Source organism: Anoplolepis gracilipes, chromosome 6 (assembly GCF_047496725.1).
Source record: "Anoplolepis gracilipes chromosome 6, ASM4749672v1, whole genome shotgun sequence".
NCBI lineage: Eukaryota > Metazoa > Arthropoda > Insecta > Hymenoptera > Formicidae > Anoplolepis > Anoplolepis gracilipes.
In genome coordinates this window covers 7,236,681-7,264,560 of record NC_132975.1, presented here as the reverse complement: position 1 = coordinate 7,264,560, position 27,880 = coordinate 7,236,681, and the positions used below count along the sequence as shown (strand labels likewise).

Below are 27,880 nucleotides of genomic sequence, written 5' to 3'. Positions count from 1 at the left end.
CACAATTGATTAAATTAACATATCGCTATACATTCCATTATTAAACTTGCACATGTATATACAGTCATGTAATATTTTATTAGTCTATTAAAATCTGTGAACCTAAAAAAAATAATTTATTGTTTTTGAAAGAAATAAAAATTCGCTTTAAAACGATTGACATCCAATTTAAAATTATCGAATAATATCGAGATTTTATCGTCGTCGATTCAAATCGATCTAAAGAAAAATTAAACAATTTTAATTGCGCATGTTATACCAGTTTAGAATATTCAACTTTTTATTAGAATAATGATAATTACAATATTTATCGTTATCGTAGCGATATTTTATAAGCTTTTGATTTTTTATTTCATTTTATTCTATAAAACCGATATTAATATATATATATATATATATATATATATATATATATATATATATATATATATATATATATATATAACTTCTATAACACGGTTTTGTAGTGTATAATTTTAGCAAGAGATTATAATAAAATACCTTATTAAACTTTATTAAACTATTTAATTTTAATAAATATCTATAAATGTTTTAATTTTATTAAATTATATTAATAAATTAAATTATAATTTTTCCAATATATATAACTGAATATTTCTAAATTGCATGTGCATATGTGTATAAATTTACAAATATGTCATTCCTATTCTTTCTTTTCATCTTTTTATTGTTTTAATTTTCTTGATAGCATGCGTTTCATCAGATTCCAATTATCGCATAAAGCGATTAATTCTCAAGGAAACGTAATAGACTCCATGCATTCAAGAAAACAATAAAACTCAGGGTTTCTTCTTTTATTACATTCGTCGACAATTACAAGTAAAACGAGACGGGTGAACACTTGTGCGCTACCCGCTATAATCTGCTATCACTGAGCTCGCATATCAGCCGGAGACTGGTGCATATATCGGATACAATGTACACATAAATAATTACATAGATACAATTAGGCGCAGTTTCGATTTTATGTACACGATGTATAGAAACGACGTGTCGAGTTGATTTTTATGCTCGACATGTCGTTCACAATTAGTAGCGATAACTCGTTCCTCTGGGGTCAATCATCAACCCTTCAAACTAATGTTACCAAATTCTCATCGTCCATCAATTTCACAGGACATGTACTGAGTTTATCACAATTGCAAGCAAACCCAATTGTTAAAAAAAAAAGAGAAAATAAAATTGCGAGAAACAATTTGGTGTAGGAAGAATATAGATTTAACTACTGATCGAAGGGTTAAATTCTCCTTAAAGCCCATAAAAAGATAAGATAAGGAAAAAGAGCTTTACGCTAAAGTATCGATCATAGACACGCCTGCGCGACATATGATCGACACTATGGTGCACCATAAGATTGGGTACGATTGCGCTAGCAGACCAATGTCAAAATAATCAAAATAAATGACTTTGCACTAAAAAGAAAGGGTTCTTAAATTGTGTGGGAACATCTATCGCGGTGTAAAATGTGTGAATCTACTCTCTTAAACATATAATTTTGGATTAATTTTTCCCTAATAATTCAAAATATCAATATTTTTTTAGTTACAAGACATTATACATAAAGGCCATCTTTCACAAACTGTGTAAATGTGTAGAATAATTGATAAGCTAACAAGTAACAATTAATTTTAGGTAGAGCTAAACAATATCTAAAAATTTAAATTTTATATATATAATTACAAGGTATTTAATAATACATTAATACAAACTAAAACGATTAAGGAATGTTGTTACGAGGAAGACCAATTCTGGCTATCCGCTCTAAAAAGTTACTCTTTAGTAAGCTGTATATTAAACTAATAAAATTTAAAATCAAATAGCCGCATTAGTCGGCAATTAAACACGCAACAACAATAGAAGCAAATGTCTAAAGTGACTCGTATAATCATTATAAATGGTAACTTCGAAATATCAGAGAACTATAATTATTCTTAAAAATAGTACAAAGTCTGATGCAGAATTCCTGCTGGCACAATCTTACGCCGCCCTACATGAACAGTTTAAAGCTATATATCCACATATTCTTTCGACTTCTTTTGCTAAATTTTTTCATAAAAGAAAGCGCGATAAATCGAGAACATCCTTATTACTACTGATTTACCGATCGTTTCAAGACAATCATTAAAGGCATTGTTCGAATCTCGACAACAGGATCACCATTCTTCATCAATCGCGAGAACAGCAAACCATAAGTCGCGTATCTCTTAAAGATGAAAGAATTAAACTACAGAATTGCAAATAAATATCGTGCTTATCCTATATATAGAAGCATTTCTCTGGATTGACTATAAAAGAAAGGAAGAATTGTATACGCGATTTATGGCACGCGTTTGTGTGGCGCGATACACTTAACCCGCGTACAGGACACAATAACAATTATATAAATTATTCTACATCTTTTATGCACGCTTTGTCTCTCGCAAACGGAGAAAGATCTCCATTCGATAGAAGCAGCGACAGAAAAGCAGTGATACGGCATCTTAACCGATTTATCGAAGAGCCAAAATTCTTGCTCTTCTTTCTTGTTTAGCCTAAGTGATGAAATAAATATTCATGTCGATCAATTAATCGTGGAATATTCGTCAAATTAACGTTACGATTGTTAGATACGACAGAGCTTCGAGCGATACTTATGAAAAAATCACTGTACCCTGTCATTATTTTTAGCTATTTTTTTCCTAATATTTGTTTATTCACATTTTATTTAAATCTATAAATTTATTTATATTTTGTTTAAATTTATAGAAATGCACGATTTCGGATTAAACGTCTTTTCGAGCAAAACGCGCAAGAGATTCACGGACTTAAAATTCTGGTCATTTAAAAGATCCCAGAGAATTAATGAAAAATGCGATGAAACATTCAAGTTTCTTCCTCCGAAAGTCGCACAGTATATTTTTAAAAGAGCAATATGTACAAAATAAAAATTTAATGTGTAGAATATTATCCATGACTTTGATAACCAATAAAAAGATGAATAGATTGAAAATACATACTTTTCTATTTTTATTATATGAGTATTTAAGTATGACAAAATATTCGTCGTTGATATAAAACTCTTTGTAGCTCTGAGAAACGAATTATGTACTTTAAAAATACTGCAACCTTCGGGGGATCAGCAGGAACTAATTCGGATCACGTAATCTCTAATCTCGCGTAATTTGCGTGAAAAACTATTGTCAGTTAGTATTTTCATCACGCGTATTTAGCATCAAGCACGACTGCCTAGCTCTGATTTTATCTCAAATAAAAATCTGGTAAATGTGATTACAAAACCAGACAGCCGTATGCAGTAGTAATATATATAATGAAATAGTGAAATCCAATTCAATACTAGCATTATCAATTAAGTACCAATGAGCGTGCCAAAGTCGGCAATAGTGCTCCTGGTTGATACATGAATTATTTCGACTAAAGTTGCGCTGACAGCTTCGATCAGTTAACTCTTTAAATTAATTATATTTTTATCAATACTGTAGACACAGAACAAGAAAGTCTAATAAATACAGTTAGCCTGGACTGTACAGTGTTCTTTTTAAATTAATACTAGACCAATATAATAAGTTTTATGTACACACATGTAATTGTTTCTTTTCTATCTATTAGCTCTATAAATAAAATTCTTTTCAAAGAATCTACCAGCATAAAGCGACATTCTTTAACAATGCTATGACAATATTGTCAATTATCTTACTATTGTGTTAACTATCCTTAGTACTTTTGTAAAAAAAAAAAATCAAAGAAACAGTGTACAAATCAGACTCGATCGATGCAATCGGCGCTACATGACAAGCAAACTGAATGCTTTCGCTTATTGAACGAAGTCGTTGATAACTTCGACAGACTCTGGTCTCGCATGGCGTTTAGACGTTGAAACGCGTCTCCGAACCATCGGCGAGCATTAACGTGACCGTACGATTGTTGATCCAGATTAACCGTGCCAAGCGCATAGGGTTCAATCGGGCCACATCGTTGATGGGCGCGGTACTGTAGGACTTCACGCAGCGAGTCTGCGAGTTGCCCAGGCCGAACATGCCGCTGCTGGTTTGCTGAAATATCCGCGGGTCATTTTCCAGCAAGACAAGCAAAAACAAGATGTAATACTATCAAAAAATTTTATATCTTATTATATAAAAATGATATGAGATTAGTTACTGACGAGAATAGAAACAAAGAATTAGATATATTATAAGGGTAAGTTTTTCCATGCTTACTTACTTGCCAGAAACAGAGTTTATTCTCGGAACAAGAATAACTCACGAGGAACTTTCCTTCTGGTGAAAATGCCAACGCGGTAACCGGCGCCGAATGTGCCGAAACTGTTTGACATTTGACGTTACCTCGCAATTCATATAATGCTAGTTGACCACCGCGACCGCCAACTGCTATCCTGCGTGTTGCTGGACAATGACTGACCTATTTTATAATTGAGAAATTATAAAAAAATAGATTGCAGATTTCTTTCTACATATATAAAAAGCGAAATATTATATGATAAAACGTTAGAAAATCCTCTTTAATAAACCTTTAATAAATTTTTTTAATAAACGATGAAACTATAATCATAAAATTATGATGTTAAGCTGTGCACAATTCACAAAAGATTGAATTATGATGAACATGATAATAGTTTATAGACAAAAACCATGAGGGTGGCTTACTTGATTAAATCTACACACTGCTGGAAATACTTCGTTTAAGGGTTTCATTTTTAGGTGACCTGGATCAAGACAATGTAGAATAATATCCATGACCTACGAATAATAATTAATTATACATTAAGTTATTAAACAATCGCATATGTACCGTTCCATTTATAAATGTACAGTAAATATAGTGTGTGTAACTCATTATGTATAAATTCAATTTTTCTGTTAATTTTATTTTAAAATGAAACTAAATCGCAATACCTCCACAAGAAGATCACTCATCTCGCTTTGCATTTTGTCAATCAATTGTTCAACAATCCTGAGAATTTCTGGTTTTGCTCTAGTTAAGACACTCGCACCCAGATTAACGTTTAAGGTCTGAGCATTCTGTTGGAGAGTGTTAAACCTAGCTACTTCGCGAGCCATCGTGGTGATAAAGGCAGCTGGCCTGGCAGTAGCGATTAGTGTCAAAGCGTGACGTGACGTACGACAAGTGTCAGCTTGTGGCGTGAGAGGAAGGCCATATGTCAAACTCGGAACTAACTTGTCCGCATCGCAACACATTTCCAGTAGGCCTAACAGAACCTATCATAAGAAACAGTAAAAATTTATAATTAAGCATAATAGGAGAATATTTATAGATTAATATACATCATTCACATATTTAATATAATAAAATAAGATTATATTTTTAGTATCTTACAATGATTAATTTTTCATTCACATATTTAATATAATAAAATAAGATTATATTTTTAGTATCTTACAATAATTAATTTTTCATTCACATATTTAATATAATAAAATAAGATTATATTTTTAGTATCTTACAATGATTAATTTTTTATTCAATTTTTAATATTTTCTATTTAATAATAATATTATATTATCTTTTTTAATAATAATGTTATCTTGTAAAAATTCATTAAAACCATAACAAAAAATAAAATGCAAATCTAACAAATTGCGAAATCGATCATCTGGAATTCTTTTACCTTTGATACATCGAGGTAGGGTTCCCAGACAGTGAATCCTCTGCCAATAAGATCAATCGCGGCTCTTCGTAGTGGCGTGTGCAATGGGAGTTTTGGAGAATGAGGTGCGTGCAATAAATGAGTGAGTGCCATGCTAGTATGCCTAGCAAGATTATTATTTCCTATGCCAAAGCCTTCCACAATAGAGCTCTTTCGTCTCTGTTCGTTGTCTCTTTTTTGGTTTGTCGTGGTTACATCCTGACCAAATTCAGCTCCTATTACGCCTAACAGCACCACAGCCGTGGTTTGCTTTCGCTTCAGTTCCGCCACGCTCGATGGTTTCCTAGCTATACTCATCTCTGCTAAGAAAGATGCATATTATAAGTTAATTGATTTTATATTTTTATACTGTACATTTATTTTTATTGAATTTTTTAAAATATTTATTCTTGGAAAAAGTATTTTTTTTTTCTAACAAAAAAAGATTCGAATCATTATTTTTATATTTCTCCTTTTTTTAACTTTTTGTTAACAGTTTTTCATGTATTATCCATATAGGATATAATAGTAACAATTCGAAATATTACAGACAATTCACCTTCAGCTAACTCTTCTTCTTCGTCTTCTTCTTCAGGTTGTGATTCAGATTGCGGCACCGGACTTCCGGGCGCCGGCGAAGTTTGATTCTGCGGTTGCGGCGCAATGGGTTCTTGAGTACTATACATTGGCAAATACTGCGACCAGTTGTCGACAAGCGCTTTGCGACCCTTTGAGCCCATCCGACCCAATTCGGCGAGCAGCAAGGCCTGCGCTGCTTCTCGAATCTAAAACAGCAATGAAAAATTACATATGTTAAAATTGAACAAAAAAAATATTCATTTAATTTTCAATAATTCGGTAAGTAAACTCTTAGTATTAGATATTTTATGAATAAATTATAATGATTGATTCTAAGTAAAATTGAGAATATATCTTTGATGATATAATAACAAACCTCCACACACTGATGTTGCCACCTTCGTGCCATCATTTCTACTTGCGGCCGTTTGAAAGTCTTTACGGCACCCTGCGCTGTGACTTTGTCAGGTAACAATACACAATGTAATGTAGCCAGGAGAGACCAACCCTGCTTTATTTGCGCCTGCTGTACTGTGTACATTTCCTCATTTTCCTCTTCTGTTTTATTCCAATTCACCGCGGCTCTATTACCTGGCCTATTTATAAAAATTGACGTGTTTCTAGATTTTTATTTCATGCATATTGATCTTTACATTAGATATACCTTACATTAAATATATGAGTTTAGATCTATTTTCTTTATTACATATATGATATATTGATGTAAAGTATGAATAAAAAATATAATATACATATATGTATAATGAAATAATACACTATCATAATTAAATTAACATTGCATAATATCATCATTAACTTTGTCAATATTTCAATTTTTGCATTACAAAATTTACCTGTGCATCTTGCGATTTCGTTCTTGCTCAGGTACAAATGTTGCGTTGTTCATCGACATTAAGGTATTTGCTAAAGCAATTACCGCCAGTAAATGGTTACTCGTTAAGGTAGTCGATAATTCCCAATGTGCTCTTGCTGTGAATGCTCTAGTAAGCCTCTCTTGTCGAACTAGTTCAGCTGGTAATCGTTGTTCCAATTGAGTTGCAGGTTCACCGACTGGTTCAAGGTGTGTTTGCCAAGTTGGTAATAGCAATGACATGTAACCTACAGTATATACAGCCCTTTAAAATACTTAATATATTAAAAAATAAGAAAGAAAGAAAATATAAAAATTGTTCTCAATATTATTTAATTTTAAAATGTATTTAATATTAGAAAAATTTTTTTAATACTATAAAAAAATCCATTAAAGAATGTGCATAGATATCCCTTTATGTAGTGGATGTTTTAATAGTGATGTATGAATTGTAGCAGATACTTTTTCTTTCTATACTATCATATTATTAGAACATACCTCCCTTAGATAATACTCCGAATGAGACAGGAACCATAGGCCGTAATAGACCCAGTTTTCCCTCGCAGACCCGATCCAAGTCTGGATCCATACCCCAAGCGTGTAAAAGACTCAGAAGCAACTGCGCTACTTCCATTGTCGCGTTTGGCTCGCTGAACGTACCATTTCGTTTCAAACTGTTCTTCGCCGCATCGCTATTATTCCAATTGTCGCCTGTAAAACATCAGATAGATATGAGCAATGCAAATAAATCTGAAGAATATTCAACAAACAGCAAAAAACAGCTAATATGACTGAAAGACGAAAAGACAAAAAATATAATAAATACATATAAATACACATTAACAGAAAATAAAAAATAATTCCTAAAAAGTGTTTAACACAAAATAGCATAAGTGAATACGTATATGCGCACAATAATTATTAATTACTTGATTCTTGAACGGATACACTTATTATAAAATCAAAAACATATAAATTGTGGTAATTCGTGTGAACATACATTAAATGCTGTTTAAAAATTCTCAAACGTGCATATCAACAAATTTAAAGCTTAGTAATAATAATATCCAGCTCCTTGGTGTGACTCCTGATTTGATATTTATAATCCTAATGGGAATTGTTAAAAATACAATGTAGACAAATAATGGTTATTCAGTGCCTTGAAGAAACTATAAGATTTCTATCTACTGACACACGAAAATCATAAAGCACAAGTGGAAAGCCTAGAATACAAAATAAGTCCCCGTGCGAGACACGTCGTAATCGTGAACTACAAAAACTTGTCTTTGTCAAGAATACATGTCTAACCTTTGCCGTCAAATGTCGACGGCTTGAGGCCGACGCTTTCCGCTTTGGCCTGTAATTTAGTATGCACATTCTCCGCACCCTCCTTCATCTTAGCCAATATACCTACAGAAAGAAATCTGTTTTTAGACAGTATGTTATATGAAAAAAATAATTATAGCAAAACATCTACCAGAACTGAAGAAGTCTACAGAGGAGCACTACTAATACTATTGTAGTACAATATTCTATTATATAAGAACAGAAAAGTATAATATATTTTACTTTAAAAGCATCTTAAATTGGATTTAAAAAAAGAGCATATGAGGACTATAAACTAAATTATTAGCTATAAGCTATTCTTCTAACTAAAAAAAATTCATGAATTAAGGAACTTGAATATTTAAAAAGATATAAATATAAAAAGCACTTAAAGAGATTAGGGTGAAAAAAATACAGTCAATGAATAAAAAAAAGCTGACAACAGGTCGAAAGCATAAGAGCCAAAATTATAAGTTTATGAAAGCATTTTGCAAATAAAATATAAAATGCATTCAATATTTTTTTAATAATCATAAATCAAATTAAAGTATGCAATAATATCAACTTATACGTATAAATTTATAAATTAACAGGATATACATATGATATCATTAAGACAATATTTTCAAAATTCTAGAAAAAAATTACTAACATTTTTCGAAAAATTTATAAATTAAATATTATCTATATAAAAACTTTAGTGATTTAAGAAATTTTCACATATAAACAAAATTGAGAAATAAATAACGATAATAAAACACGATACCATGACGATCCTTCTCCTTTAAAATTCGCTCAACATCGCCTGCTTTATCCTTGACACGACCGAAAAAGTCTACAAAGGCACATTAATAAAGATAGTTTTAATGATAATTCTTAAACAAATAGAACTATGGAACTGAAGAGTCTTCAAAGATGTATAAAAAGCAAGATCTGAGAAGATCGGGATGAAAACCGTAAAGATAGGATGGCCTAAAAATACAATTATTGAATAAAGAAAGTTGACAACACACCAAAAGCATAAAACCCGATGTTATAATAAATTCACGCAAGCATTCTTTGCAAATAAAATATAAAATTCACGTTAAACAACTTTTTTTAAATAATCACTAATCAAATCAAGGTATGCAACAATACCAACTTATACGTATAAATTAGCAGAATATACATACGATATCGTTAAGACAATACTTTTAAAATTCCAGAAAAAAAATTGACATTTTTTGAAAAATTTATATAAAAAATGTTATCTATATAAGACTTCAGTGATCCAAAAAAACTTTCACATGTGAATAAAACTGCGACACAAATAACAATAATAAAACACGATACCGTGACGATCCTTCTCCTTTAATATTCGCTCAACATCGCCTGCTTTATCCTTGACTCGACCGAAAAAGTCTACAAAGGCACATTAATAGATAGTTTTAATGATAATTTTTAAACAAATAGAACTGCAGAAAAGTTTTGTTTTCATATCTATATTATATATGTATAACATTTCACATTATATACATATATATCTAATATAATAATTTAAGAATATATATGAAAAGATTACCTTACCAACAATTTTCTTATGGGCATCAGGGCTGGCAGATTGAGTGAGTGCAGCAACTTTCTGATATTCGGCGGCAGAGATAAGTCCTTGCGCTTCTAAAGAACCAGGCGACATGGCACCGTATTCATCACTTAGCAATTGCACTGTGTAGCGGAAAAAAATTAAGTTATTCCCACAAAAATTACATTAGAACGTTTTATTTCATAAAAGATAAATGCAAAGATTTATTAATAAATGACTAAACTACTTTTTTTCTAAACAAAATTTCGCACAGTGAATCAAAGCATTTATGTACCTATCAGTGCTTCTATGTCGAAGAATAAAATATGACTCTCCGGATCCTTCGGGTTACTCCTGAAACCTTGAATCATCAGTGGAGAACCTTTGGCTTTTATCTGACTCCCATGATCAGGACCATGACCACCGTGAAGCTGTTGCAATTGGTGCAGCCCTCTTTGCGTCGCGTGTCTGATCGCCGACAGGTTTCGGTGACGTAAACCCCTGAGAAGTAGAAATCGGACGGACTGTAACGGAGAACGCTATCTCGACAGATTTTCTTCGCTGAGGAACACGCAAGATTCTCACCATCCATGCTGCAAGATTTCATTTACCTAAAGAAATGCACGGCAGGATTGGCAAGTCCCAATTCACCGCCAGCGGCGGATCCGCCAGCCGCCGCTATGGTGTTCTCGTCGCACGCGTAGAGCACTTCTTCCGCGATAATGCCTAAAGGAAAAACATGAGTCACCGCAAAAAGTTTTTTGCAAAAATGTTTTACGCACAATTTAAGAAAAACAAGTAATATAAAAAAATGTGTCTCATGATTAAGATATCCAAGCCTTTGAAGATTGGAGATGCTAAGAATTAATCAGAATATTCATGAAAAAAACAACACAATCAAGGAACTGAAATAACATGGAACTAACAAACCGTGCAATACGCGATCCAAATGACCAGTCTCCATTTGCCAGACGTACACAGCACCGTCCGAGCATCCAACTATCATGAAATCGTCCAACGGTCTCCATTTGATAGTTACAACTGGGAAAAGATGTCGCGAAGCAAGTACGACACATTTCCTCTCGGCCAATGAGAGTAATGTAACGCTATGGTCTGACGCAACGCTACATACGCATTTCTGTATCCTGGGCTAAAATAGAAATATACATATTTTTTTTATATACATTATATGTATTATATACATTAATCTATCCAATATTGTAATATTTCTCATGAATATTTAATCATCGTAACTTCTTATCGTAAAAATAAGTAAATAATCGTACACTGCAATTATCAGGTGGCACCATCAATTGCGTAATTTCACCGGCGTGAACACAAAATCGATGAATCAGCGTGCCAGCGTACAGATCCCAGAGACAGACGGCGAAGTCCACAGAACCCGAAACAAGATGAGTGCGATCGTAACGAGGTGCCGCGCCATGAGGGTAAAGCAGACAATTTACTCGTCCCGAGTGACCCAGAAGAACTTGATGTGGTGGCCAATCTAAATATCATATGTGAAGTAAAATTAAAAATTTAATTATAAATATAAGTTAAAAAAAATTATTAGAAAGTTATCTATAGAAAAATAATAAAGACGTAATACCATCGTACTGTTGATGATTCCCGTGAAGCAGTTGCAGCATCACGGTTTGCGTTGCCGGTACGATGATGATACTACCGTCCTCACGACCGACGACCAGTCGGCTCTGCTGGGGCAAGTATATGCAAGCGGTAAGCTTGATACCTTGACCGTCACCGGAATCTAGTTGATCAAGTATCCCCACGGGAGGTGGTTTCATCGCATCCCAGGCAGCAGTGAGGCTCGTCTTTATGGTCGGCGGCAATGCTGGCGGTGTGGATCCGTCGCTTTGGGATATCTGGGCGAGCTGTTGCGTTATCATCTCGGGCACCGTCCAGAGAATAATGACACCTTCGCTATCTCCTCGTAACAAGTATTTCAGGGTCTTATTTTGACGCTGTACGGTCACCAATCGCATGGCCGGTGGACATGAAAGAGGCTGAAAAATATTCATATATCAAAATTTGCGGATTTAAAAAAATATATACACATATATATTAAAATTAAAAGAATCGAGAAACTTAAGAAGAGAGGATTAAAAACTAGGAACAAGAGGAAAATCCTACGACCAGATATCTTATTTTTATTACTGTTATGGGATATTTTCATACCTTATCTCCGGGTTGCGTTAACGTACAGTACAAATACGGCTGATCGGTTTCAGTGCCAGCGCTGTGGAAGTTCTTGTTGTCCGCGACGCTACTGCATATCATGTCAAAAAAACCTATGGTTAGCGATTATTTTCTTCTTCATGAAACTTCAAACTTTAAATACTATTTGTGGACACTTTTTTTTCTATTTAAATATCGCGAAATACAACATAGTTATCAATTTTAAAATCAAAAATCTTTATGCGCTGGAAAATGTGTTCACAAATAGTAATTGTCTTATCACATTGCACAAGCTTGAAATTGCATTGAATACTTCAAATATATTGATTATTTGCTCACTATGTTTACTAGTAAGCAAACGCTGCAAGTAAACTGCTTTTTTGAAGCAATTAGCACCTTCTTATTATAAACAATGCACAAAGGTAGAAATATATCTGTAAAAGTTCTAATCACTATTCTAGTTCTACTTCGATAAATTATGTAAAAAAAATTAATGATTCTAATATCAATTCTCGTTATAGTTCTCAAATTAAATTATTTGAATCAAAGAAACAACAAACTTTTCTGAACCATGTAATACATCTCTTTTTACTTTCAATTTTGAATTAAAAAATAACATTGGCTTTTTAAGTTGTAAGATAAATATTGAAATGTTTTGATTTTAAAAAACTTCTTTTCCTCATTAATTACCTTTGTGTCACGTTTCTTTTATCTCATCGCACAGTTAATAATAACAGTGCAAAGCAACTTAAAGCAAACAGAATATAAGAAGAAATGAAGTGATAAGTAATGAAGTAATGGCAATATATAGGATCCTTTTTCACATTTACCTTCTTTCGCATTTACCATTTTCACCTTGTTTATATTATCTGAATTCTGCGATTAAAAATTGTCACAATGATTACGTTAAGTATACGATGAATGTCTCGTGTACAACAGAATGTATACATGTATGTATAAGAGCTTGCATATAAATGCGAATGAGAAATTGTGATAATTTTGTGAATATATATGAGAAAAGATTTAAAAAACCGCTGTGTGTTTGATGTCGATGATGAACGTAATTCACGTCGACATAATAAATTAATTTGCGTTAGAAAGTAATGAAATGTATCCAGTATGAATTTTCAGTAACATCAACATATGTACGTCAAATGTATGCTAAATTTATCATACATCCTTGCACAAAAAAAAAAGAATAAAAACGAAAGATATCTATTTACGATGTATATTTACGAAGACGAATACGAAGGAAAATAAAAAAAAACGACAATATGAATAACAAGAGAGAGAAGAGTAACAAAGAGAGATGAAAAGAAAAAGAGAGATGTACAAGTGATAATGCGGGTTACCTGCTGAGAGCCTTGCCCTTCAGCTTGCTAGAAGAACACCAGATCCCGCGTAGAATGCAGTAGATGTGAATAATATGAAAAAGACATCACCGTAAAATGGACCATTGTGTTAATTGTTAATTTATGTGCATATATGAAACTTGGGATTATATTATAAATAGTGAGCCTCAAATCCTTTCGGAACTCCCTTTCTTTCATCCCCCAAAAAAAAATTTTTTTGTAATTATTTTTAGTATTATAAAAATAATTACAAATAAATAAAATGCAACAAGAATTTTATTAATCAATATTTTCACATAAAGACTAATAGTTATGTATTTTCTATTCTCAACTGTGTTTCTTAATAATTATATTTGAGATAGCTTTATTTTAATCTCAAATAAAAAGAGTATTAGAATAACTTTATGTGAAAGTAAAGAGAATATGTTATAACAACTACTCCTATATTTTGTGAAAATCGGTTATTAAATGTAATGCAATGTTTTTTTTTTTAGTAAACGATAATGACTCCGAATGTGTAGGCGCATGATAAATGATTACAAACAAGATAAAAAATAAAATATCAAATGTGCATTGCCAGCAAGTGCTTCTACAGCATTCAGGCCTAAAATTGAAACAGGAGAACTCATTTCATGTTTGTAAATTAATGCGCCCAACAATTTCATGTATTAGAAATTTATAGGAAAACAATATGAATGTTGGGTAATCATAATGACACTTTTTGTCCTCCTTAGTATACGAAAAAATACAACTAAAGATTAAAATAGTAATATCTATGAAACACCTATGAAATTGTGTTTCTCAAAGATGTGTCACATATAAAAATTACAATTACATTTTTGTTAAAAACATATTAATAACTCGTTTAATCGTTGCTTCAGAATTGTTAACTATAAACTATAGTTAATAAATTATTTTAGTAAACATAATTTTTAATAAATTTTTTAATAAACATAATCATGCGACTAAAACTATTAGGAAACTTTTTCTGAACATAGATATTGGTAGATATTATTTGCAATAGAATTTTAATACTTATGTATACGCAAAAAGAAACTACCTGTCAAGTTGTACCAGAACCCTAGAAGCAATAAAGGGATGTGCTAATCAATAAGATTTACTAATCCAGTATTTCAGTCAAATTGTCACAGTGTCATTCAATCGTAAATATTGAATTCGGGACGTAAGAGAGAGAAAATTATTCGTTTGTTAAATAGTATTATTATCAGTCAGGGGAAAGATATATGTATATTTGTGTAAGTTTTTTTAAAAATCAGTATCAGTGTATCAAAGAAACTTATTATCGATAAGTAATATCGAACGAATACGTACTTTGCTGGAAGTTTGTACAGATATCCATGACCTTCGTCGCTCCACAAAATGACCCTGTCGGCGGCTAAAAAGTCGCCTGCCATCCAACGTTCACCACGAGGAGCCGTTATCGAACAAAGAACCGAAAAATCACCAGCATCGAATATCTATAAAATTATTTCATTGATATATATTACGTTAAAATTATTAATCATATGTATATGTTCTAAGAAAGATACATAGTAATGTTAAAATCCTATTTAAAAGTATTTGGAATCAATTCTTCTCGCATTACATAGTCATATCTCAGATATATTTTTGGAATTAAAATATACTCCAATTAAACATTTATTAGTAACAAGGATACCAGCAAATTACCTGCCAATATTTGGAGCATACAATGAGCACCGTTCTCTGATTATAAGGACAGCAAGTCATCGCGAGTGCATTCAAGCAGCGGATCTGCTTACTTTCATGCTCGTACAGAGGTTCGCTGTTTCGGTTCTCATGTCCTAAAAGCGTCCACACTTTGACTGTGCCCGTGGTTGTCAGCGCCAGTACGACATCGTCTTTAAATGAATAGAAGCATCTGTTGCGCGTTAAATAAATCCAAGAAAGATGCATTTTAAGCAACATTTCGTTAGAGTTACCCGAACAGTTTAATATTCGTTATAAACGCAAAATTTATCAGCCTTGATAGATCAATGCAAATAATATTATTTACCTGACCGAATAAGTGGCCGAAAAACAAAATTATGAGACAAGTGATTAGAGATAACATAATTCTACTACATTACAAGAGTATCAGATTACACTCGTTAACTAATAACAATTTCCGTATGCGTAAAATATAGTATTATGTACATGCATGCTAGATGTTTCCATGGAAAGAAAAGCGACGTATTAAGTTACAATGCAGTCATGCTTATTTTCAAATTATTGCAGAAATTATGTCAGTGTTTCATTTATTCAATCAAGCAGAATCCAAAGACCAGTGCTGATTAACAGATAGCAATTAATGTGTGCTTAGTTGTATTCAATTGGTGCTGATAAGAATATTTGCATTTTCCACAGGCTGTTTGCTCTCTTTTTTAATATCATCAAGGTTTTCATCTATAACTTAGTCTGACCTTGCATACGAAATATCTATTTTGTGATTGCAATGCATAATTTTTAATAAGACATAGTTAAACAATAAAGTGTACATTAATATTATGGCATAACTGCTCTAAATATATAAGATAATACTATGAAAATTAAAAATTAATTTTAATAACTCGATAAATTATATTTAAAAGTCAAAATTTAATAGCATCTTTTTGCAAAACTTTTTCTATAGTTATATAGTTTACAACATAGTTTACAAAAATATACACAATAAAAAAAATATTCTAAATATTGAATAATTTTTTTAATAATTATTTTTATATTTTGATAAATAATTAATAATTTGAATGCCTATCAAAAGACATTTAATCAAGAAATTAAACTTATTATTAGCATGCAATTTAATAGATTGTTGTCGAGTAAATATATAATATACATATACTTACGAATAGAGATTATTATACCAAGATAAGAGTGTTATGAAGGTAATGAAAAGTGTAATAAAGATGTTATAAAGATGTAGTGAATATTGAACGAAATGCAATGTGTATAAATTATGATATATCATTCATGTACAAGTAACAGGATATATAGATAATATATGTATATTATATTATCTATAAATAAAAAGAAAGAGAAATAAAACAAGAGATATTAATGATTAAATTGCTCATAAAATGATGCAAAAAAAAGATATGTATGAACAACGTTTAGATAATAGAAAAAAATGAAACAAGTGAAATAGAGCCTTGACCATCAGTGCATAAGCACTGAATTGTCCAGTTTCATTAATCATGCTGCAACAATGTAATTGTTATTAAATAGTCAGTCCAAAAATATTAGATCTAAAACTGCTATTCAAAAAATTGCATCTAAATCGTATAAATCATTTTACTCGGCAAAATAGAATTATCAAAAGTTAATACGTGAAATATTCATTAAAAAAAAATCCCTCTTTTATCCCAAAGCATAAAGCTTCTTCAGGTTAATGTCTAAAAACTGGCAAAGAGCAGCAGATTATAAAATTCTAAATGAAAAAAATATCTCTGTAAAAATGACTTTGATATCGTTAGTTGCTTTCAAATCATTATTATTAGTAAAGTCATTGCTTATTATAAACTTTATAAAAATATTATTGTTCAATTTAAATTCATTCAAATAAAAACTAAGTAAAAAAGAGAATTTTTACCATTAGTATCCAAAAGTTCTCTACTAAAAAAGAACAGGTAAATATATAAGATAATGAAATGTCAAAAGATACTGTTTAATGTATTGTTAATTTTCATTCATGTAAGAGATATTATTGACTCATATAAAAGCTAATACTGATTGTTTTAAATAAATAAATTATATATATATGAATTATTGTAGACAAAAGAAAAAATTTTAGATTAAGCTAAAATGATATATATTCAGATTTAAATTAAATTACCACGTTAAACTTGGAAGCAAAGAGAAAAAGGAAAAATCCTATATATAAAAGCTATAAATATTGCAATTCATATTTATACAGTATCTATTGGCAATGAAACTGATAGAAGGTAACAGAAGAGTCATGGTAAGCGTAGGTGTGATGGAGTGTAACTAACTTGTATGCACGTAGAACCGACCTTTCCGTTTGGCCGGCCGCAAAACGTGCAAAGCGCTAATCCAATCTGGATTAACGCGAGAGCTCAGAGTAAATAGCACTTCCAAACTGAATGGGTCCATCACCAGAACCTCTGGATAATATCTAAATAGAAAAAAAAATTCTTTCAACTTGATACTATTATCACGATGCAATGATGAACAGGAAGATTCTTACCCGGAACAAAACAACCTGACATCCTCTCCACCTGCCGAGACATAGGGCAACATTTGTGTGTGAACACTATTAAGCTTCACTGCTTCGCGACACTTTCCGTCAACTAGATCCCAAGTGCACATCTCTCCGCTCTCACTACTGCTGACAATAAAATTTTGCTCCATTATGACACTGGCGCGACTGAGACACATTATTGGAGCAGTATGCCCAACGAGTAGACATCTTGGAGTCATCTATATAAAGATTATGATCATAATATATGTGTTAGAAGAGAAAAAAAATTATATTTTCTACACTCTTCAACATTATAACTCTACCTTTAATGTTTCTGGATCCACTTGCCACAGACATATTTGCCCATCGTAACATCCTGTCACCAATGTTTTTTGATCCCGAGATAGATAGACACAGGAAATACAATGGGTTGGTGCTATACGCCCCCATAGCACTATGGGCACCACTAAACTGGTACCTGCAGTCATTTCTGCGAGCAATCTGAAAATTATTATTATAAGGTAGTAAGCAAACTTGTATTTTTTTTTTATCATTCTAATGCTAATATTTCTCTAATTAATTAAAATATAATTTTCATCATATGATAACAGAAAATAATTTAAGTCTCAAGTAAAAAAACTTGATCACAAAACTGCAAATTGAAATGACTGTTTTAAAATTAACACTGTCAACCATATCAACAATACCATGTCATCAATCTGAAAAATATCTGAAGCGCAAAGGATAATTTCCAGGCACTAATAAATTACATCCAAGAAAAGAACAACACACATATCATTGATATGGAATAGAAAGAGATAACTACCCAATAAAATGACAAAACTGTTATTAACTATGATTCATTACTATATAGCATACTGATAAGCCAGTAAAGTAAATTAACGATAAACGTAATCAAGATTAATTCGGGTAAGGTTTGAAAAATCGCCAACTCCTGAAAATCAATCAGGAACAAGAAAGGGAATTGATTGAAAGTAATTAAAGGCGTCTGCTACACATGATGTTGGCAAAATGTCACAAGACTACTGACGTTGTAAGTTCCGGAAATGTCTGTTTTAAGATGCTAAGAGTAATTATGCGGATAGATATGTCAAAGATAATTACCACAAGCCAATAAATACCGCAGACAACCGCCTAGAACTTTGCAGCTGGCGATATTTGCCGAAAATCTCTCACTTTTTACTGTACTCTCAAAACCATCGCCATCTTGCTATCGAGGACGATGCCCGACAGTCCGACAGTGCGCACAAGAGTAATCAGCTGTTCCGCCTCAAAAGTTTCTGAATCATGTTAGTTCGGACGATATCTATAGAAAACGCAGGTGAATTATTATTTTCAATAGTAAATTTTCAATTTTAAATTAGATAATTAAAAAATTTTTCAAAAAATTTAGAGAGACATTTTTTTATAAATATCAACTATACGTACAAAATTTTCAATAATGAGTTTGAACATATAGGAATTGATCCAATTATCAACTCAACGAGATAAATCGATTTTACGAATCGATCTTATGAAAAAATCGATTGTTCGATTTATCTAGCACCAGAGAGAACCTCTAGAGTACATAACCTGCAAGTAATCTAAAATCGGACTCTTTGTACATAAACGTCAATGGTATATAATAATTATTAGGATATATAATTATGTATTAATTGTGTACAAGTGCACTATTGACTGCATCTTTTCCTATGATTACGCGAATTTTTGTCATTTCACATTAACTGTGCGTTTGCTACGCGCAGCATCATTAATAATAGGATCAATAAACATTAAAATTGGGTAAGCACATTGTTTTCTCAGCACATTACAAATATCGATGAAAAATATAATTTATCAGATCATTAGAAAACAATTGTCTGTTTGTGTGACATAAGTATATACAATTTATTTTTTAAATCTTAATTTGATAAATAAAAGGCACACAATATTTTGTTCAAAATAATTTACGAGATCATTATATCTGATTATTTTACTCAATTAATTTTGATAGTTAAATGAATTTCTATAAATTTATATTTGGATTATATTTTATAATATTATTACTTAATTATAATATTTAGATGATTAATAAAATGTATTGATGATATTATTAATGATTTATTAATGACATTTATATATTATTATTATTATATTAATAATGTTTATTCTTATTCAATTATGTATTTATTAATATTTATAATTAGATATTTTGTAATGTTCTATATACTTGTAATACTTTTGGATAATTGTATATTTCTTTATTTTGCAGATCTTATTTTATTATAGATTTATACACAATAGGAATTACTGATAAACTTTTAAATTATTTTTAATTGAATTAAACTAAACATTAAATTATTTAAAAATTGTTTGATTTCACAGTTTAATAAGTAATAATCTAAATTTTTTTAGCATACAATTTGTGGTTTAAATAAGGAAATTCCACCAGTTATATATTATTATACAACAATGAAGTGTCACTATGAAGTATTAGGGGTTGAAAGAAATGCTTCTGACGATGATATAAAAAAGGCATATAGAAAGCTAGCATTGAAATGGCATCCAGATAAGAATCTTGATAATCCAGATGAAGCTAAGGAACAATTTCAACTTGTCCAACAAGCATGGGAGATACTGAGTGATCCTCATGAGCGTACTTGGTATGACAATCATCGAGAAGCCATCTTGAAGGGTGGTATTGGCGAGAATTACAAGGACGAATCTATCAATCTTTTCCCATACTTCTCCGCTTCATGCTTCAAGGGTTATAAAGATGACGAGACAGGTTTTTATACTGTCTACCGAAATGTCTTCGAGAAATTGGTCGCAGAGGATGCAGAATTCGCTAAAGACGGCGAATCCGACGAAGAGATCCCTGGCTTCGGCGATTCTATGAGCTCTTACGAGGACGTGGTGCATGATTTTTACGCCTACTGGCAAAGTTACAGCACCAAGAGATCCTACGCTTGGTTGGACCCGTACGATATACGTGAGATGCCAAATCGACGTATCTTCAGGCTCGCCGAAAAGGAAAACAAGAAAGTACGCGAGAAGGCGAGACGCGAAAGAAATGAGCAAGTGCGCAATTTGGTCGCTTTCGTCCGCAAACGCGACAAGCGGGTGCAAGCTTACGCGGAAAAGTTGGCCGAACGTGCTCGTGAAAACTTTCGCAAGGCGGAAGAGCGTAGAAAGACGCATCTGTTGGAGAGGCAGAAACTATTGCGCGATCACAAAGAATCCGAGTGGTGCAAGTTCTCGAATATCGAGACGGAACTGAAGAGCATCGAGGCGAATCTGACGGCGGAATTTGAAATGGATGCCACGGAGAATGACAGCACGCTCTATTGCATCGCCTGCAATAAGATTTTTAAGACGCACAAGGCTTTTACGAATCATGAGAACTCGAAAAAGCACAAAGAAAATGTCAGTGTGCTCAAGCACATCAACATGGACGATAATGAAGACAGTTCTCGTGAAAGCGATTCAAGCACAGAATCTACTTCTCTAAACGGACCTAAGTTAGCAACAAACTCGCAGATGCCCGATTTCTTACTGAATCCTCAGAATGATGTAAGACGACCTGATGAAGAGGATAATGAGGATACCTCTTCAGCCGAACTAATGTCAGACGATGAAAAAAATTCAGGATCGACGAGCGAAAAAAGAAAGAAGGACAATGGAGATGTTTCACCGGCTACAGGACCACAGATGGGCGAAAGTGCATCGTTCTCATCTAGGATAGAAAATGAGGATGATAACATAACATCAGAAGACGAATTAATATCTGATCAGGAAGAAGAAATTCCATTGTCGAATCGTCAAAAAAAGAAGAAGAAAAAGCGGGAGATTCTGAATCCTACTGTGGATTATGCTAGTGACGAGGACACGGAGAATACTAATGAAGAAATGTGGCTCTCGAAAAAACAACGCAAAAAATTACAGCAGAAGAAGGTAGCAATGAATAAACAAAATAATGAGGAGACGCACAATAAAGAGAAACAACAGGCAAAGGACGAAAGCGAAGTAGTAGAAGAAGCAGATATTGTTGATGAAAGACTGAAAGCGAAGATAGCTAATAAAGCAAAGAAAGCATGTAAAAAAGAGGAACGAGAGAATAAGAAAGATAAAAATAAAAAAGATCTAGTCGGGAATGTTGACGACCTATCTCATTGCTGCGCTTCTTGCTCATTGGAATTTCCTAGTAAAAACAAATTATTTGAACATTTAAAGAAAACTGGACATTCTGTATATATACCAGAATTAGTGAAACATAAAAAAGATCAGCAAAAAAAAGAAAAGACAATGTCCAGAGGAAAAGACATTTCAGATAAAAAGAAACGTTAAACTTAATAGAATAAATCTTGAGCGCACATGAATTGTAGTTAATTATTTAAATTGCAGTTGTTAATTTATTATGATTGATGTAACAGCCTTTTATGCACGACATATGACTTAATATATCATAAAAGAAATTGTATTCTGTTGTGTATATATTGTACAAAGTATAAAAATATTAATATACTGTAGTTTAAATTGATGATGCCGAGATGTCGAGCTCTATTAATTCCTTTATTATATTGATTCGGAAATGGAAATTAACAATTATAAATGTGTTATTACTGTGTTTTAACAGGAGCAAAAAAAATTAAAATTATAATGTCACCATACTATAAACATACCACAAATAGTTTTATAATAAATCATATATTCATCAATAAATATAATAATACCCTATTAAATTAATATATTGAATTTATTTTACCATAAATCTCTATATTTTCCTTTTCCGACAATATTTTAAATTTATCAAAATATATATATTTATATATAATATTTCTATATATATATATTATAATATATATAAGATAATTTAGTGTTTTAATGATAAAAACTTATTGCAATAATTTATTTCTATAAAAGAAAAAATAACTCGATCAACATTCAATAATAAAAAAAAATATTTGCATTTTTCAGGATATGTGCACTCTCTCTTTGCTATAAATACAATAATAATGTCACAACTAGCATAAGAATGAATATCATTCATGACACTATTAATCGCAGGTGAGATATGCTCTTATAACTAATGAGCACTTCATTTTTTTGTTGAGTGTTTACATATGTTTTCTCAAGACATGTATATATATGTAACATTATATGCAGCCATAAGTTTTCCAAGAAGTGAAACTATAAATTCTTTAAGGTACTATGGCTGCTAAAAAGCTCATTTATCCTGCGGCGGACCGTAATAAGGATCCTATATTATCGGTTTTAAAACGATACATTCTACATGGTACCAATCAAACCTTCCTGGAGATATCCTCTGGTTCAGGACAACACGTGGCGCATTTCGCGCCGCATTTTCCACACGTCACGTTTTATCCTTCAGAATACGAGCCACGACTTCTGCAAAGCATTGCCGCATACGCAAACGAATACTCGAATATAAAAAACCCCATAAGAATTGATGTCACCGCGGACTATCGGCTATGGGGTAATGGTATCTTCAAGCCGAACAGCTTAGAATATATATATAACGCAAACATGATGCATATTTCGCCGTATCAGTGCACCATCGGTTTATTTAGTAACGCGGGACAATTGCTGAAACCGAATGGACTGTTAATTACATATGGACCATATGCCTTTAACGGTCAGATCACACCAGAGAGTAATGTAAATTTCGACAAGTCTTTGAGATGGCAGGATTCGAGTTGGGGTTTACGAGATGTAAGAGATTTGAAAAAGTTAGCTGAGGACCACAATATTAAATTAATCGAGATTGTGGATATGCCTGCTAATAATAAGACGTTAATTTGGAGAAAAAATGTGCATTCGTAAGAATTGAAATTAGCAAATTTCAAATATAATTCAGTAGTTAAATGAAAAATTAATTATTGTTAAGCTCTAAATTTATATATATAAATTGCTTTCATTGATTTGAATTACTTCTCTAATTGAGTGAATAATCACATAACATGCTATATTTAAATATTGCTATATATTTTTCGTATCTAAAATTTCTATATTTAATTACAATATACGTTGTACAAAATTTCTATAATTTTATTAATATTTATGATACTTTAATCCCTAAGAGATCTGTAATTCTTATATCTTTGAGAAACTTGTAACAAGTAATATATAAATTATCATTATTTTAGTAGTAGTATGTGAATCTTTTTTCATTAATATGAAATATATACATATACATGACAAAATGTATACCTTAGAAATAAAACAACTATCATCATATTTTTACATTGTATTGTCCTCATCATCGCTAAAGAAATCTAAATTTTCCAATCCCTCTGGCAGATAACTCAATCCAGACTCATCTTTCTGCCTCATATTATATCCTTTACTATAGCCTATAAAACACAATTGAATTTATTGAAACTGTACATGTTTCACTATATTTTTTTAAACGAGATAAAAAATTCAAATAATTACCTAAATCTTTCATGAGTTTTGTAGGAGCATTTCTTAGGTGTAAGGGTACTCCTGGTTGTGGGCCCTTGTGTTCAGCTACAACTTTTTGTGCTGCTCTAAGTGCGTCTTCCATCAGTCTGGATTTCGGAGCTCTTGCTAAATATACTGTACATTGTGCCAAAAGAACATCACATTCCGGCATCCCAATCATTTTGCAACCGTGCATTGTATTCATCGCTATTCCTTAAGAAATAATATACATTTACATTTCAAGTAAATTATTTTTAATTAAACTATTCAAACCATGTGTCTCGTAAAATCTATAAATTACATTCAAAATTAATCATATTTTACAAATGTATTTTCTTTACACTCTGATATAATTATTATTAAGTATACGATTTATAGTAATTATAAATTGACAGTTAAATAAATTATGAATAATTTGCTAACCGAGAGCTTTTGGATCAGCTAAGCCGACATCTTCACTAGCCATCCTCACTAATCGTCGTGCGATATAAACTGGATCTTCTCCGCCAGAGATCATTCTAGTCAACCAGTAAAGAGAAGCATTTTCATCACTGGCTCTAACTGACTTGTGTAACGCAGAAATGGTGTCGTAATGCTGATCACCCTTCTTATCATATAACATGTGCGTCTTTTTCAGACTTTCCTCGACATCTTTCAGCGTTATTATGGCCGGTCCGACATCCAGTAGTTCCTCTTCATTCGGTACTTTAGATCGCACAGCCATTTCTAGCCCTCCTAAAGCTATTCGAGCATCACCGTCACAAGTTTCAGCCAACCACTCTATCGTTGGTTCGTCTACAATAAACTTTGTATTATAGGATGGCTCCATTTCGGTCATCTTTCCTTTCGAAGTGCATTCTTCACTTTGCAACGTGCTTTTATCTGACATGTGCATTATGAATCCTTCCAATGAAATAACAGCGCGTTTTAAAATCGATACCAAGTTTACGATAGACAATTTGTGTAAAACAATCACTCTGCATCGACTTAATAATGCATTGTTCAGACTGAATGAAGGATTTTCTGTCGTAGCACCGATGAGAGTGATGGTTCCTGATTCGACGTGTGGCAAAAAAACGTCCTGCTGCGCCTTGTTAAACCTATGTATTTCATCCATGAATACTATCGTTCGCTGTGCAAATTTGGCATGATTCGCGGCGACACTAATAACTTCCTTTACCTCTTGAACACCAGCCATCGCTGCAGAGAGCTTAACATATCGGAGTTTACGACTAGGATCGTTTTTACACATGTGTGCAATAACATTAGCTAAAGATGTCTACAAAACGAGAAAACAAATATATATTTCTATGTTTTATACATGTGTGTATGGTGTACACACATTTTAAGGATATAAACCTTGCCACATCCAGGTGGACCCCAAAGAATCATATTAGGTATCTCCTTTTTTTGCAAAAGTTCTGACAACATAGTACGTGGTCCAAGGACATGTTTCTGGCCAACAAAATTCAATAATGATATAGGTCTCATTTGTTCTGCAAGTGGTATATGTTCATTTCCACGCAATTTCTTGCATCCATTGTTTATCTGCAAATATAAAATTTATGTCATGCAATAGATAGTTTTTAAAAACTATCTACTTAACAAAATATAAGCAAATTTGAATATTCGATCCCTACAACCTAAAGGAAATGTTATTTATGTGATTATGTAAACATATTTTATCAAACTGCAATATTATTTAAATGTGTTAACAATAATAATTACACTTTTTTGTAGGATGTCATCTTTAACATCTTCTTCCTTTTGAGAAAAAGACTGATCTAAAGGACTCTTTCTCTTTATAGTCACTTGATTTGTTTTTTTTATACTTGTAGGTTTTACTTTGTTTTTTTTATTTATAGGACTCGAGTCTTTAAGCAAAGTCATGGTTTCGTCTTGCACAGATTCATTAAAGAATAAGCACTTGTTGGCATGAGACTCGATAACAGAGGAAGCAAATTCCTTGCCACATATTGGACACAATATTTTATCAGCATCCATATTTATATCAATAACATAAAATTCTGATTTCTTTCTTTCTTTTTTCTTTTGTTGTCTAAAACTTATTCATCAACATTACGTGCACTGACAAAATATTGACAATCTTTTATTGCAAGTTTCCTTTCAAACAAAGTAACTGAAACAAAGATAACAAGTGGATGGTGAATAGATAATATAAATGTAAATTGCTACATACATACATATATTAAACTTTTATTTTTATTAACTTAAAATCAATTATTTACTTTTATTTTTATTTTATTAAATGTTAATTTTTCTTTTATCTATTTTTTTTTAATAAAACGCATTATTATGTATTTGTATCATTTCCGGGAAATCCGTTATGTCATTTCCAGAAGAGCAAAAAATTATTCAACTTCTCTGCATTTGCGCTATTTTTTATTTTGTGGACGTACTATTGTCACGTGTTGTCCTGTCATTGTAATAATATATATAATACCTGATAATACTTATAATTCATATATATAATTATAATACCAGCAGAGACAAACCTGAGAAATTCCACGGCCCGGTTTTACGTAATCCCTGAAAGCAATACGCCCTCTGTAGACATAAAAACGTGGACCTTGAACTACATAGCCAATGTCCATGAATGTTCTCAATGGATAACACATAATGTGCACAGTTTTGGTTGCGATCCGTGCTATGTCCACAAAATTTATTAACACATTTTGTTTATTCACTTTCACCTAAAAATAATTTGTTATTACTCCACACTGGCAATAATTTACTTTTAATATCAAATAACCAAGTAAATATTGTCAATGTTCTAATTTTGCTAATAATATCTTGATTTTTTGTATTTCTTTTTCTTTTATTAAACGCTATTTTTACATTCTACATTTTACAAATTAAAATGTATTTTATATAAAAAAGAAATTTTCTTTCAACAATTAAATAATTTAAAATATTGTTCTACAAATACAATAATAAACTTTTAGATATCGATAGATTCAAGTAAATGAAATAAAGATCAGATATATATATATATATATAAATACATATTTATAATATAATTTTATTTTATTTAATTACTGTAATTCTATTCATCAGTTGACTCATTTCATTAATCTATTTGTCGCTTTGAATTTACAATTTTAATAGCGGGATGTTTGATATATTAATTTCAGGAAAAAAAACTTTATTAATTACTGATAATTAATGCCGATTATGCAATTGACATACTCGCACGCTATTAGTAATATGTCTTCTAATATCCTCGAAAGTTCAATTTTTATTAATAAAATATTTTACATAAATATCGGCAATGTATTTCACGAGCAATAATGTACCTGAAAATGCTCGAAAATTCGCTTCTGAATTATTAGGAAAACATATTTCGCAAAGAAGGTATCGCTCTTCCCGCCGATTGTAACGATAAGTAAAACTATGTATATATATATATATATATATATATATATATATATATATATATATATATATATATATTTAACTTGTCAAAGTTTTAATAAATAGCCAATGTCACCAATTTATAAAATTGTTTTTGTGTAATTATTGAAATTAATAATCTCAAATATTAAATAATATAATGGTAAAGAAATATCCATTTTAGTATACATTCTTACATGTTAAAAATATCTAAAAT

The 27,880-nt window shown here is 31.5% G+C and overlaps 4 protein-coding genes across 22 annotated transcripts; 2 read left to right on the top strand and 2 right to left on the bottom strand.

Annotated features, from left to right (window-relative positions):
- Positions 1 to 665: 665 nt before the first annotated feature.
- Positions 666 to 19,049, bottom strand: Rbcn-3b (WD repeat-containing protein Rbcn-3B). Of its 17 annotated transcripts, none has more exons than XM_072893648.1 (27): positions 18,910 to 19,049; positions 18,108 to 18,285; positions 17,791 to 18,023; positions 17,576 to 17,718; positions 15,258 to 15,448; positions 14,901 to 15,046; positions 14,629 to 14,649; positions 13,569 to 13,595; positions 12,217 to 12,307; positions 11,630 to 12,044; positions 11,307 to 11,527; positions 10,951 to 11,170; positions 10,632 to 10,746; positions 10,316 to 10,521; positions 10,026 to 10,163; positions 9,792 to 9,860; positions 9,226 to 9,294; positions 8,442 to 8,543; positions 7,632 to 7,844; positions 7,117 to 7,381; positions 6,639 to 6,858; positions 6,243 to 6,468; positions 5,666 to 6,006; positions 4,932 to 5,255; positions 4,683 to 4,775; positions 4,240 to 4,437; positions 666 to 4,124 (listed from the first exon to the last, which is right to left on the bottom strand). In XM_072893648.1, exons 2-27 carry the CDS (start codon positions 18,270 to 18,272, stop codon positions 3,885 to 3,887), a joined length of 4,692 nt encoding a protein of 1,563 aa, XP_072749749.1. In that variant the 5' UTR covers positions 18,273 to 18,285; positions 18,910 to 19,049; the 3' UTR covers positions 666 to 3,884. The 17 variants fall into 17 exon arrangements, with proteins under 17 accessions (XP_072749749.1, XP_072749756.1, XP_072749750.1 ...); XM_072893655.1 differs by having other exon boundaries at positions 666 to 4,070; XM_072893649.1 differs by having other exon boundaries at positions 5,666 to 6,003.
- Positions 19,023 to 23,787, top strand: LOC140666464 (methyltransferase-like 26). 2 transcript variants are annotated; one of them, XM_072893671.1, is made up of 3 exons: positions 19,023 to 19,126; positions 22,762 to 22,851; positions 22,991 to 23,787. In XM_072893671.1, exons 2-3 carry the CDS (start codon positions 22,833 to 22,835, stop codon positions 23,626 to 23,628), a joined length of 657 nt encoding a protein of 218 aa, XP_072749772.1. In that variant the 5' UTR covers positions 19,023 to 19,126; positions 22,762 to 22,832; the 3' UTR covers positions 23,629 to 23,787. The 2 variants fall into 2 exon arrangements, with proteins under 2 accessions (XP_072749772.1, XP_072749771.1); XM_072893670.1 differs by lacking the exon at positions 19,023 to 19,126 and adding an exon at positions 19,283 to 19,422.
- On the top strand, positions 19,384 to 22,527 carry LOC140666462 (dnaJ homolog subfamily C member 21). The gene is made up of 2 exons (XM_072893667.1): positions 19,384 to 19,587; positions 20,200 to 22,527. Exon 2 carries the CDS (start codon positions 20,257 to 20,259, stop codon positions 22,129 to 22,131), a length of 1,875 nt encoding a protein of 624 aa, XP_072749768.1. The 5' UTR covers positions 19,384 to 19,587; positions 20,200 to 20,256; the 3' UTR covers positions 22,132 to 22,527.
- Positions 23,788 to 23,855: 68 nt separating the features above from the next.
- Positions 23,856 to 26,905, bottom strand: LOC140666463 (ATPase WRNIP1). Of its 2 annotated transcripts, XM_072893668.1 has the most exons (7): positions 26,766 to 26,885; positions 26,499 to 26,686; positions 25,978 to 26,389; positions 25,609 to 25,797; positions 24,673 to 25,528; positions 24,241 to 24,462; positions 23,856 to 24,158 (listed from the first exon to the last, which is right to left on the bottom strand). In XM_072893668.1, exons 3-7 carry the CDS (start codon positions 26,251 to 26,253, stop codon positions 24,046 to 24,048), a joined length of 1,656 nt encoding a protein of 551 aa, XP_072749769.1. In that variant the 5' UTR covers positions 26,254 to 26,389; positions 26,499 to 26,686; positions 26,766 to 26,885; the 3' UTR covers positions 23,856 to 24,045. The 2 variants fall into 2 exon arrangements, with proteins under 2 accessions (XP_072749769.1, XP_072749770.1); XM_072893669.1 differs by lacking the exon at positions 26,499 to 26,686 and having other exon boundaries at positions 26,766 to 26,905.
- Positions 26,906 to 27,880: the final 975 nt, after the last annotated feature.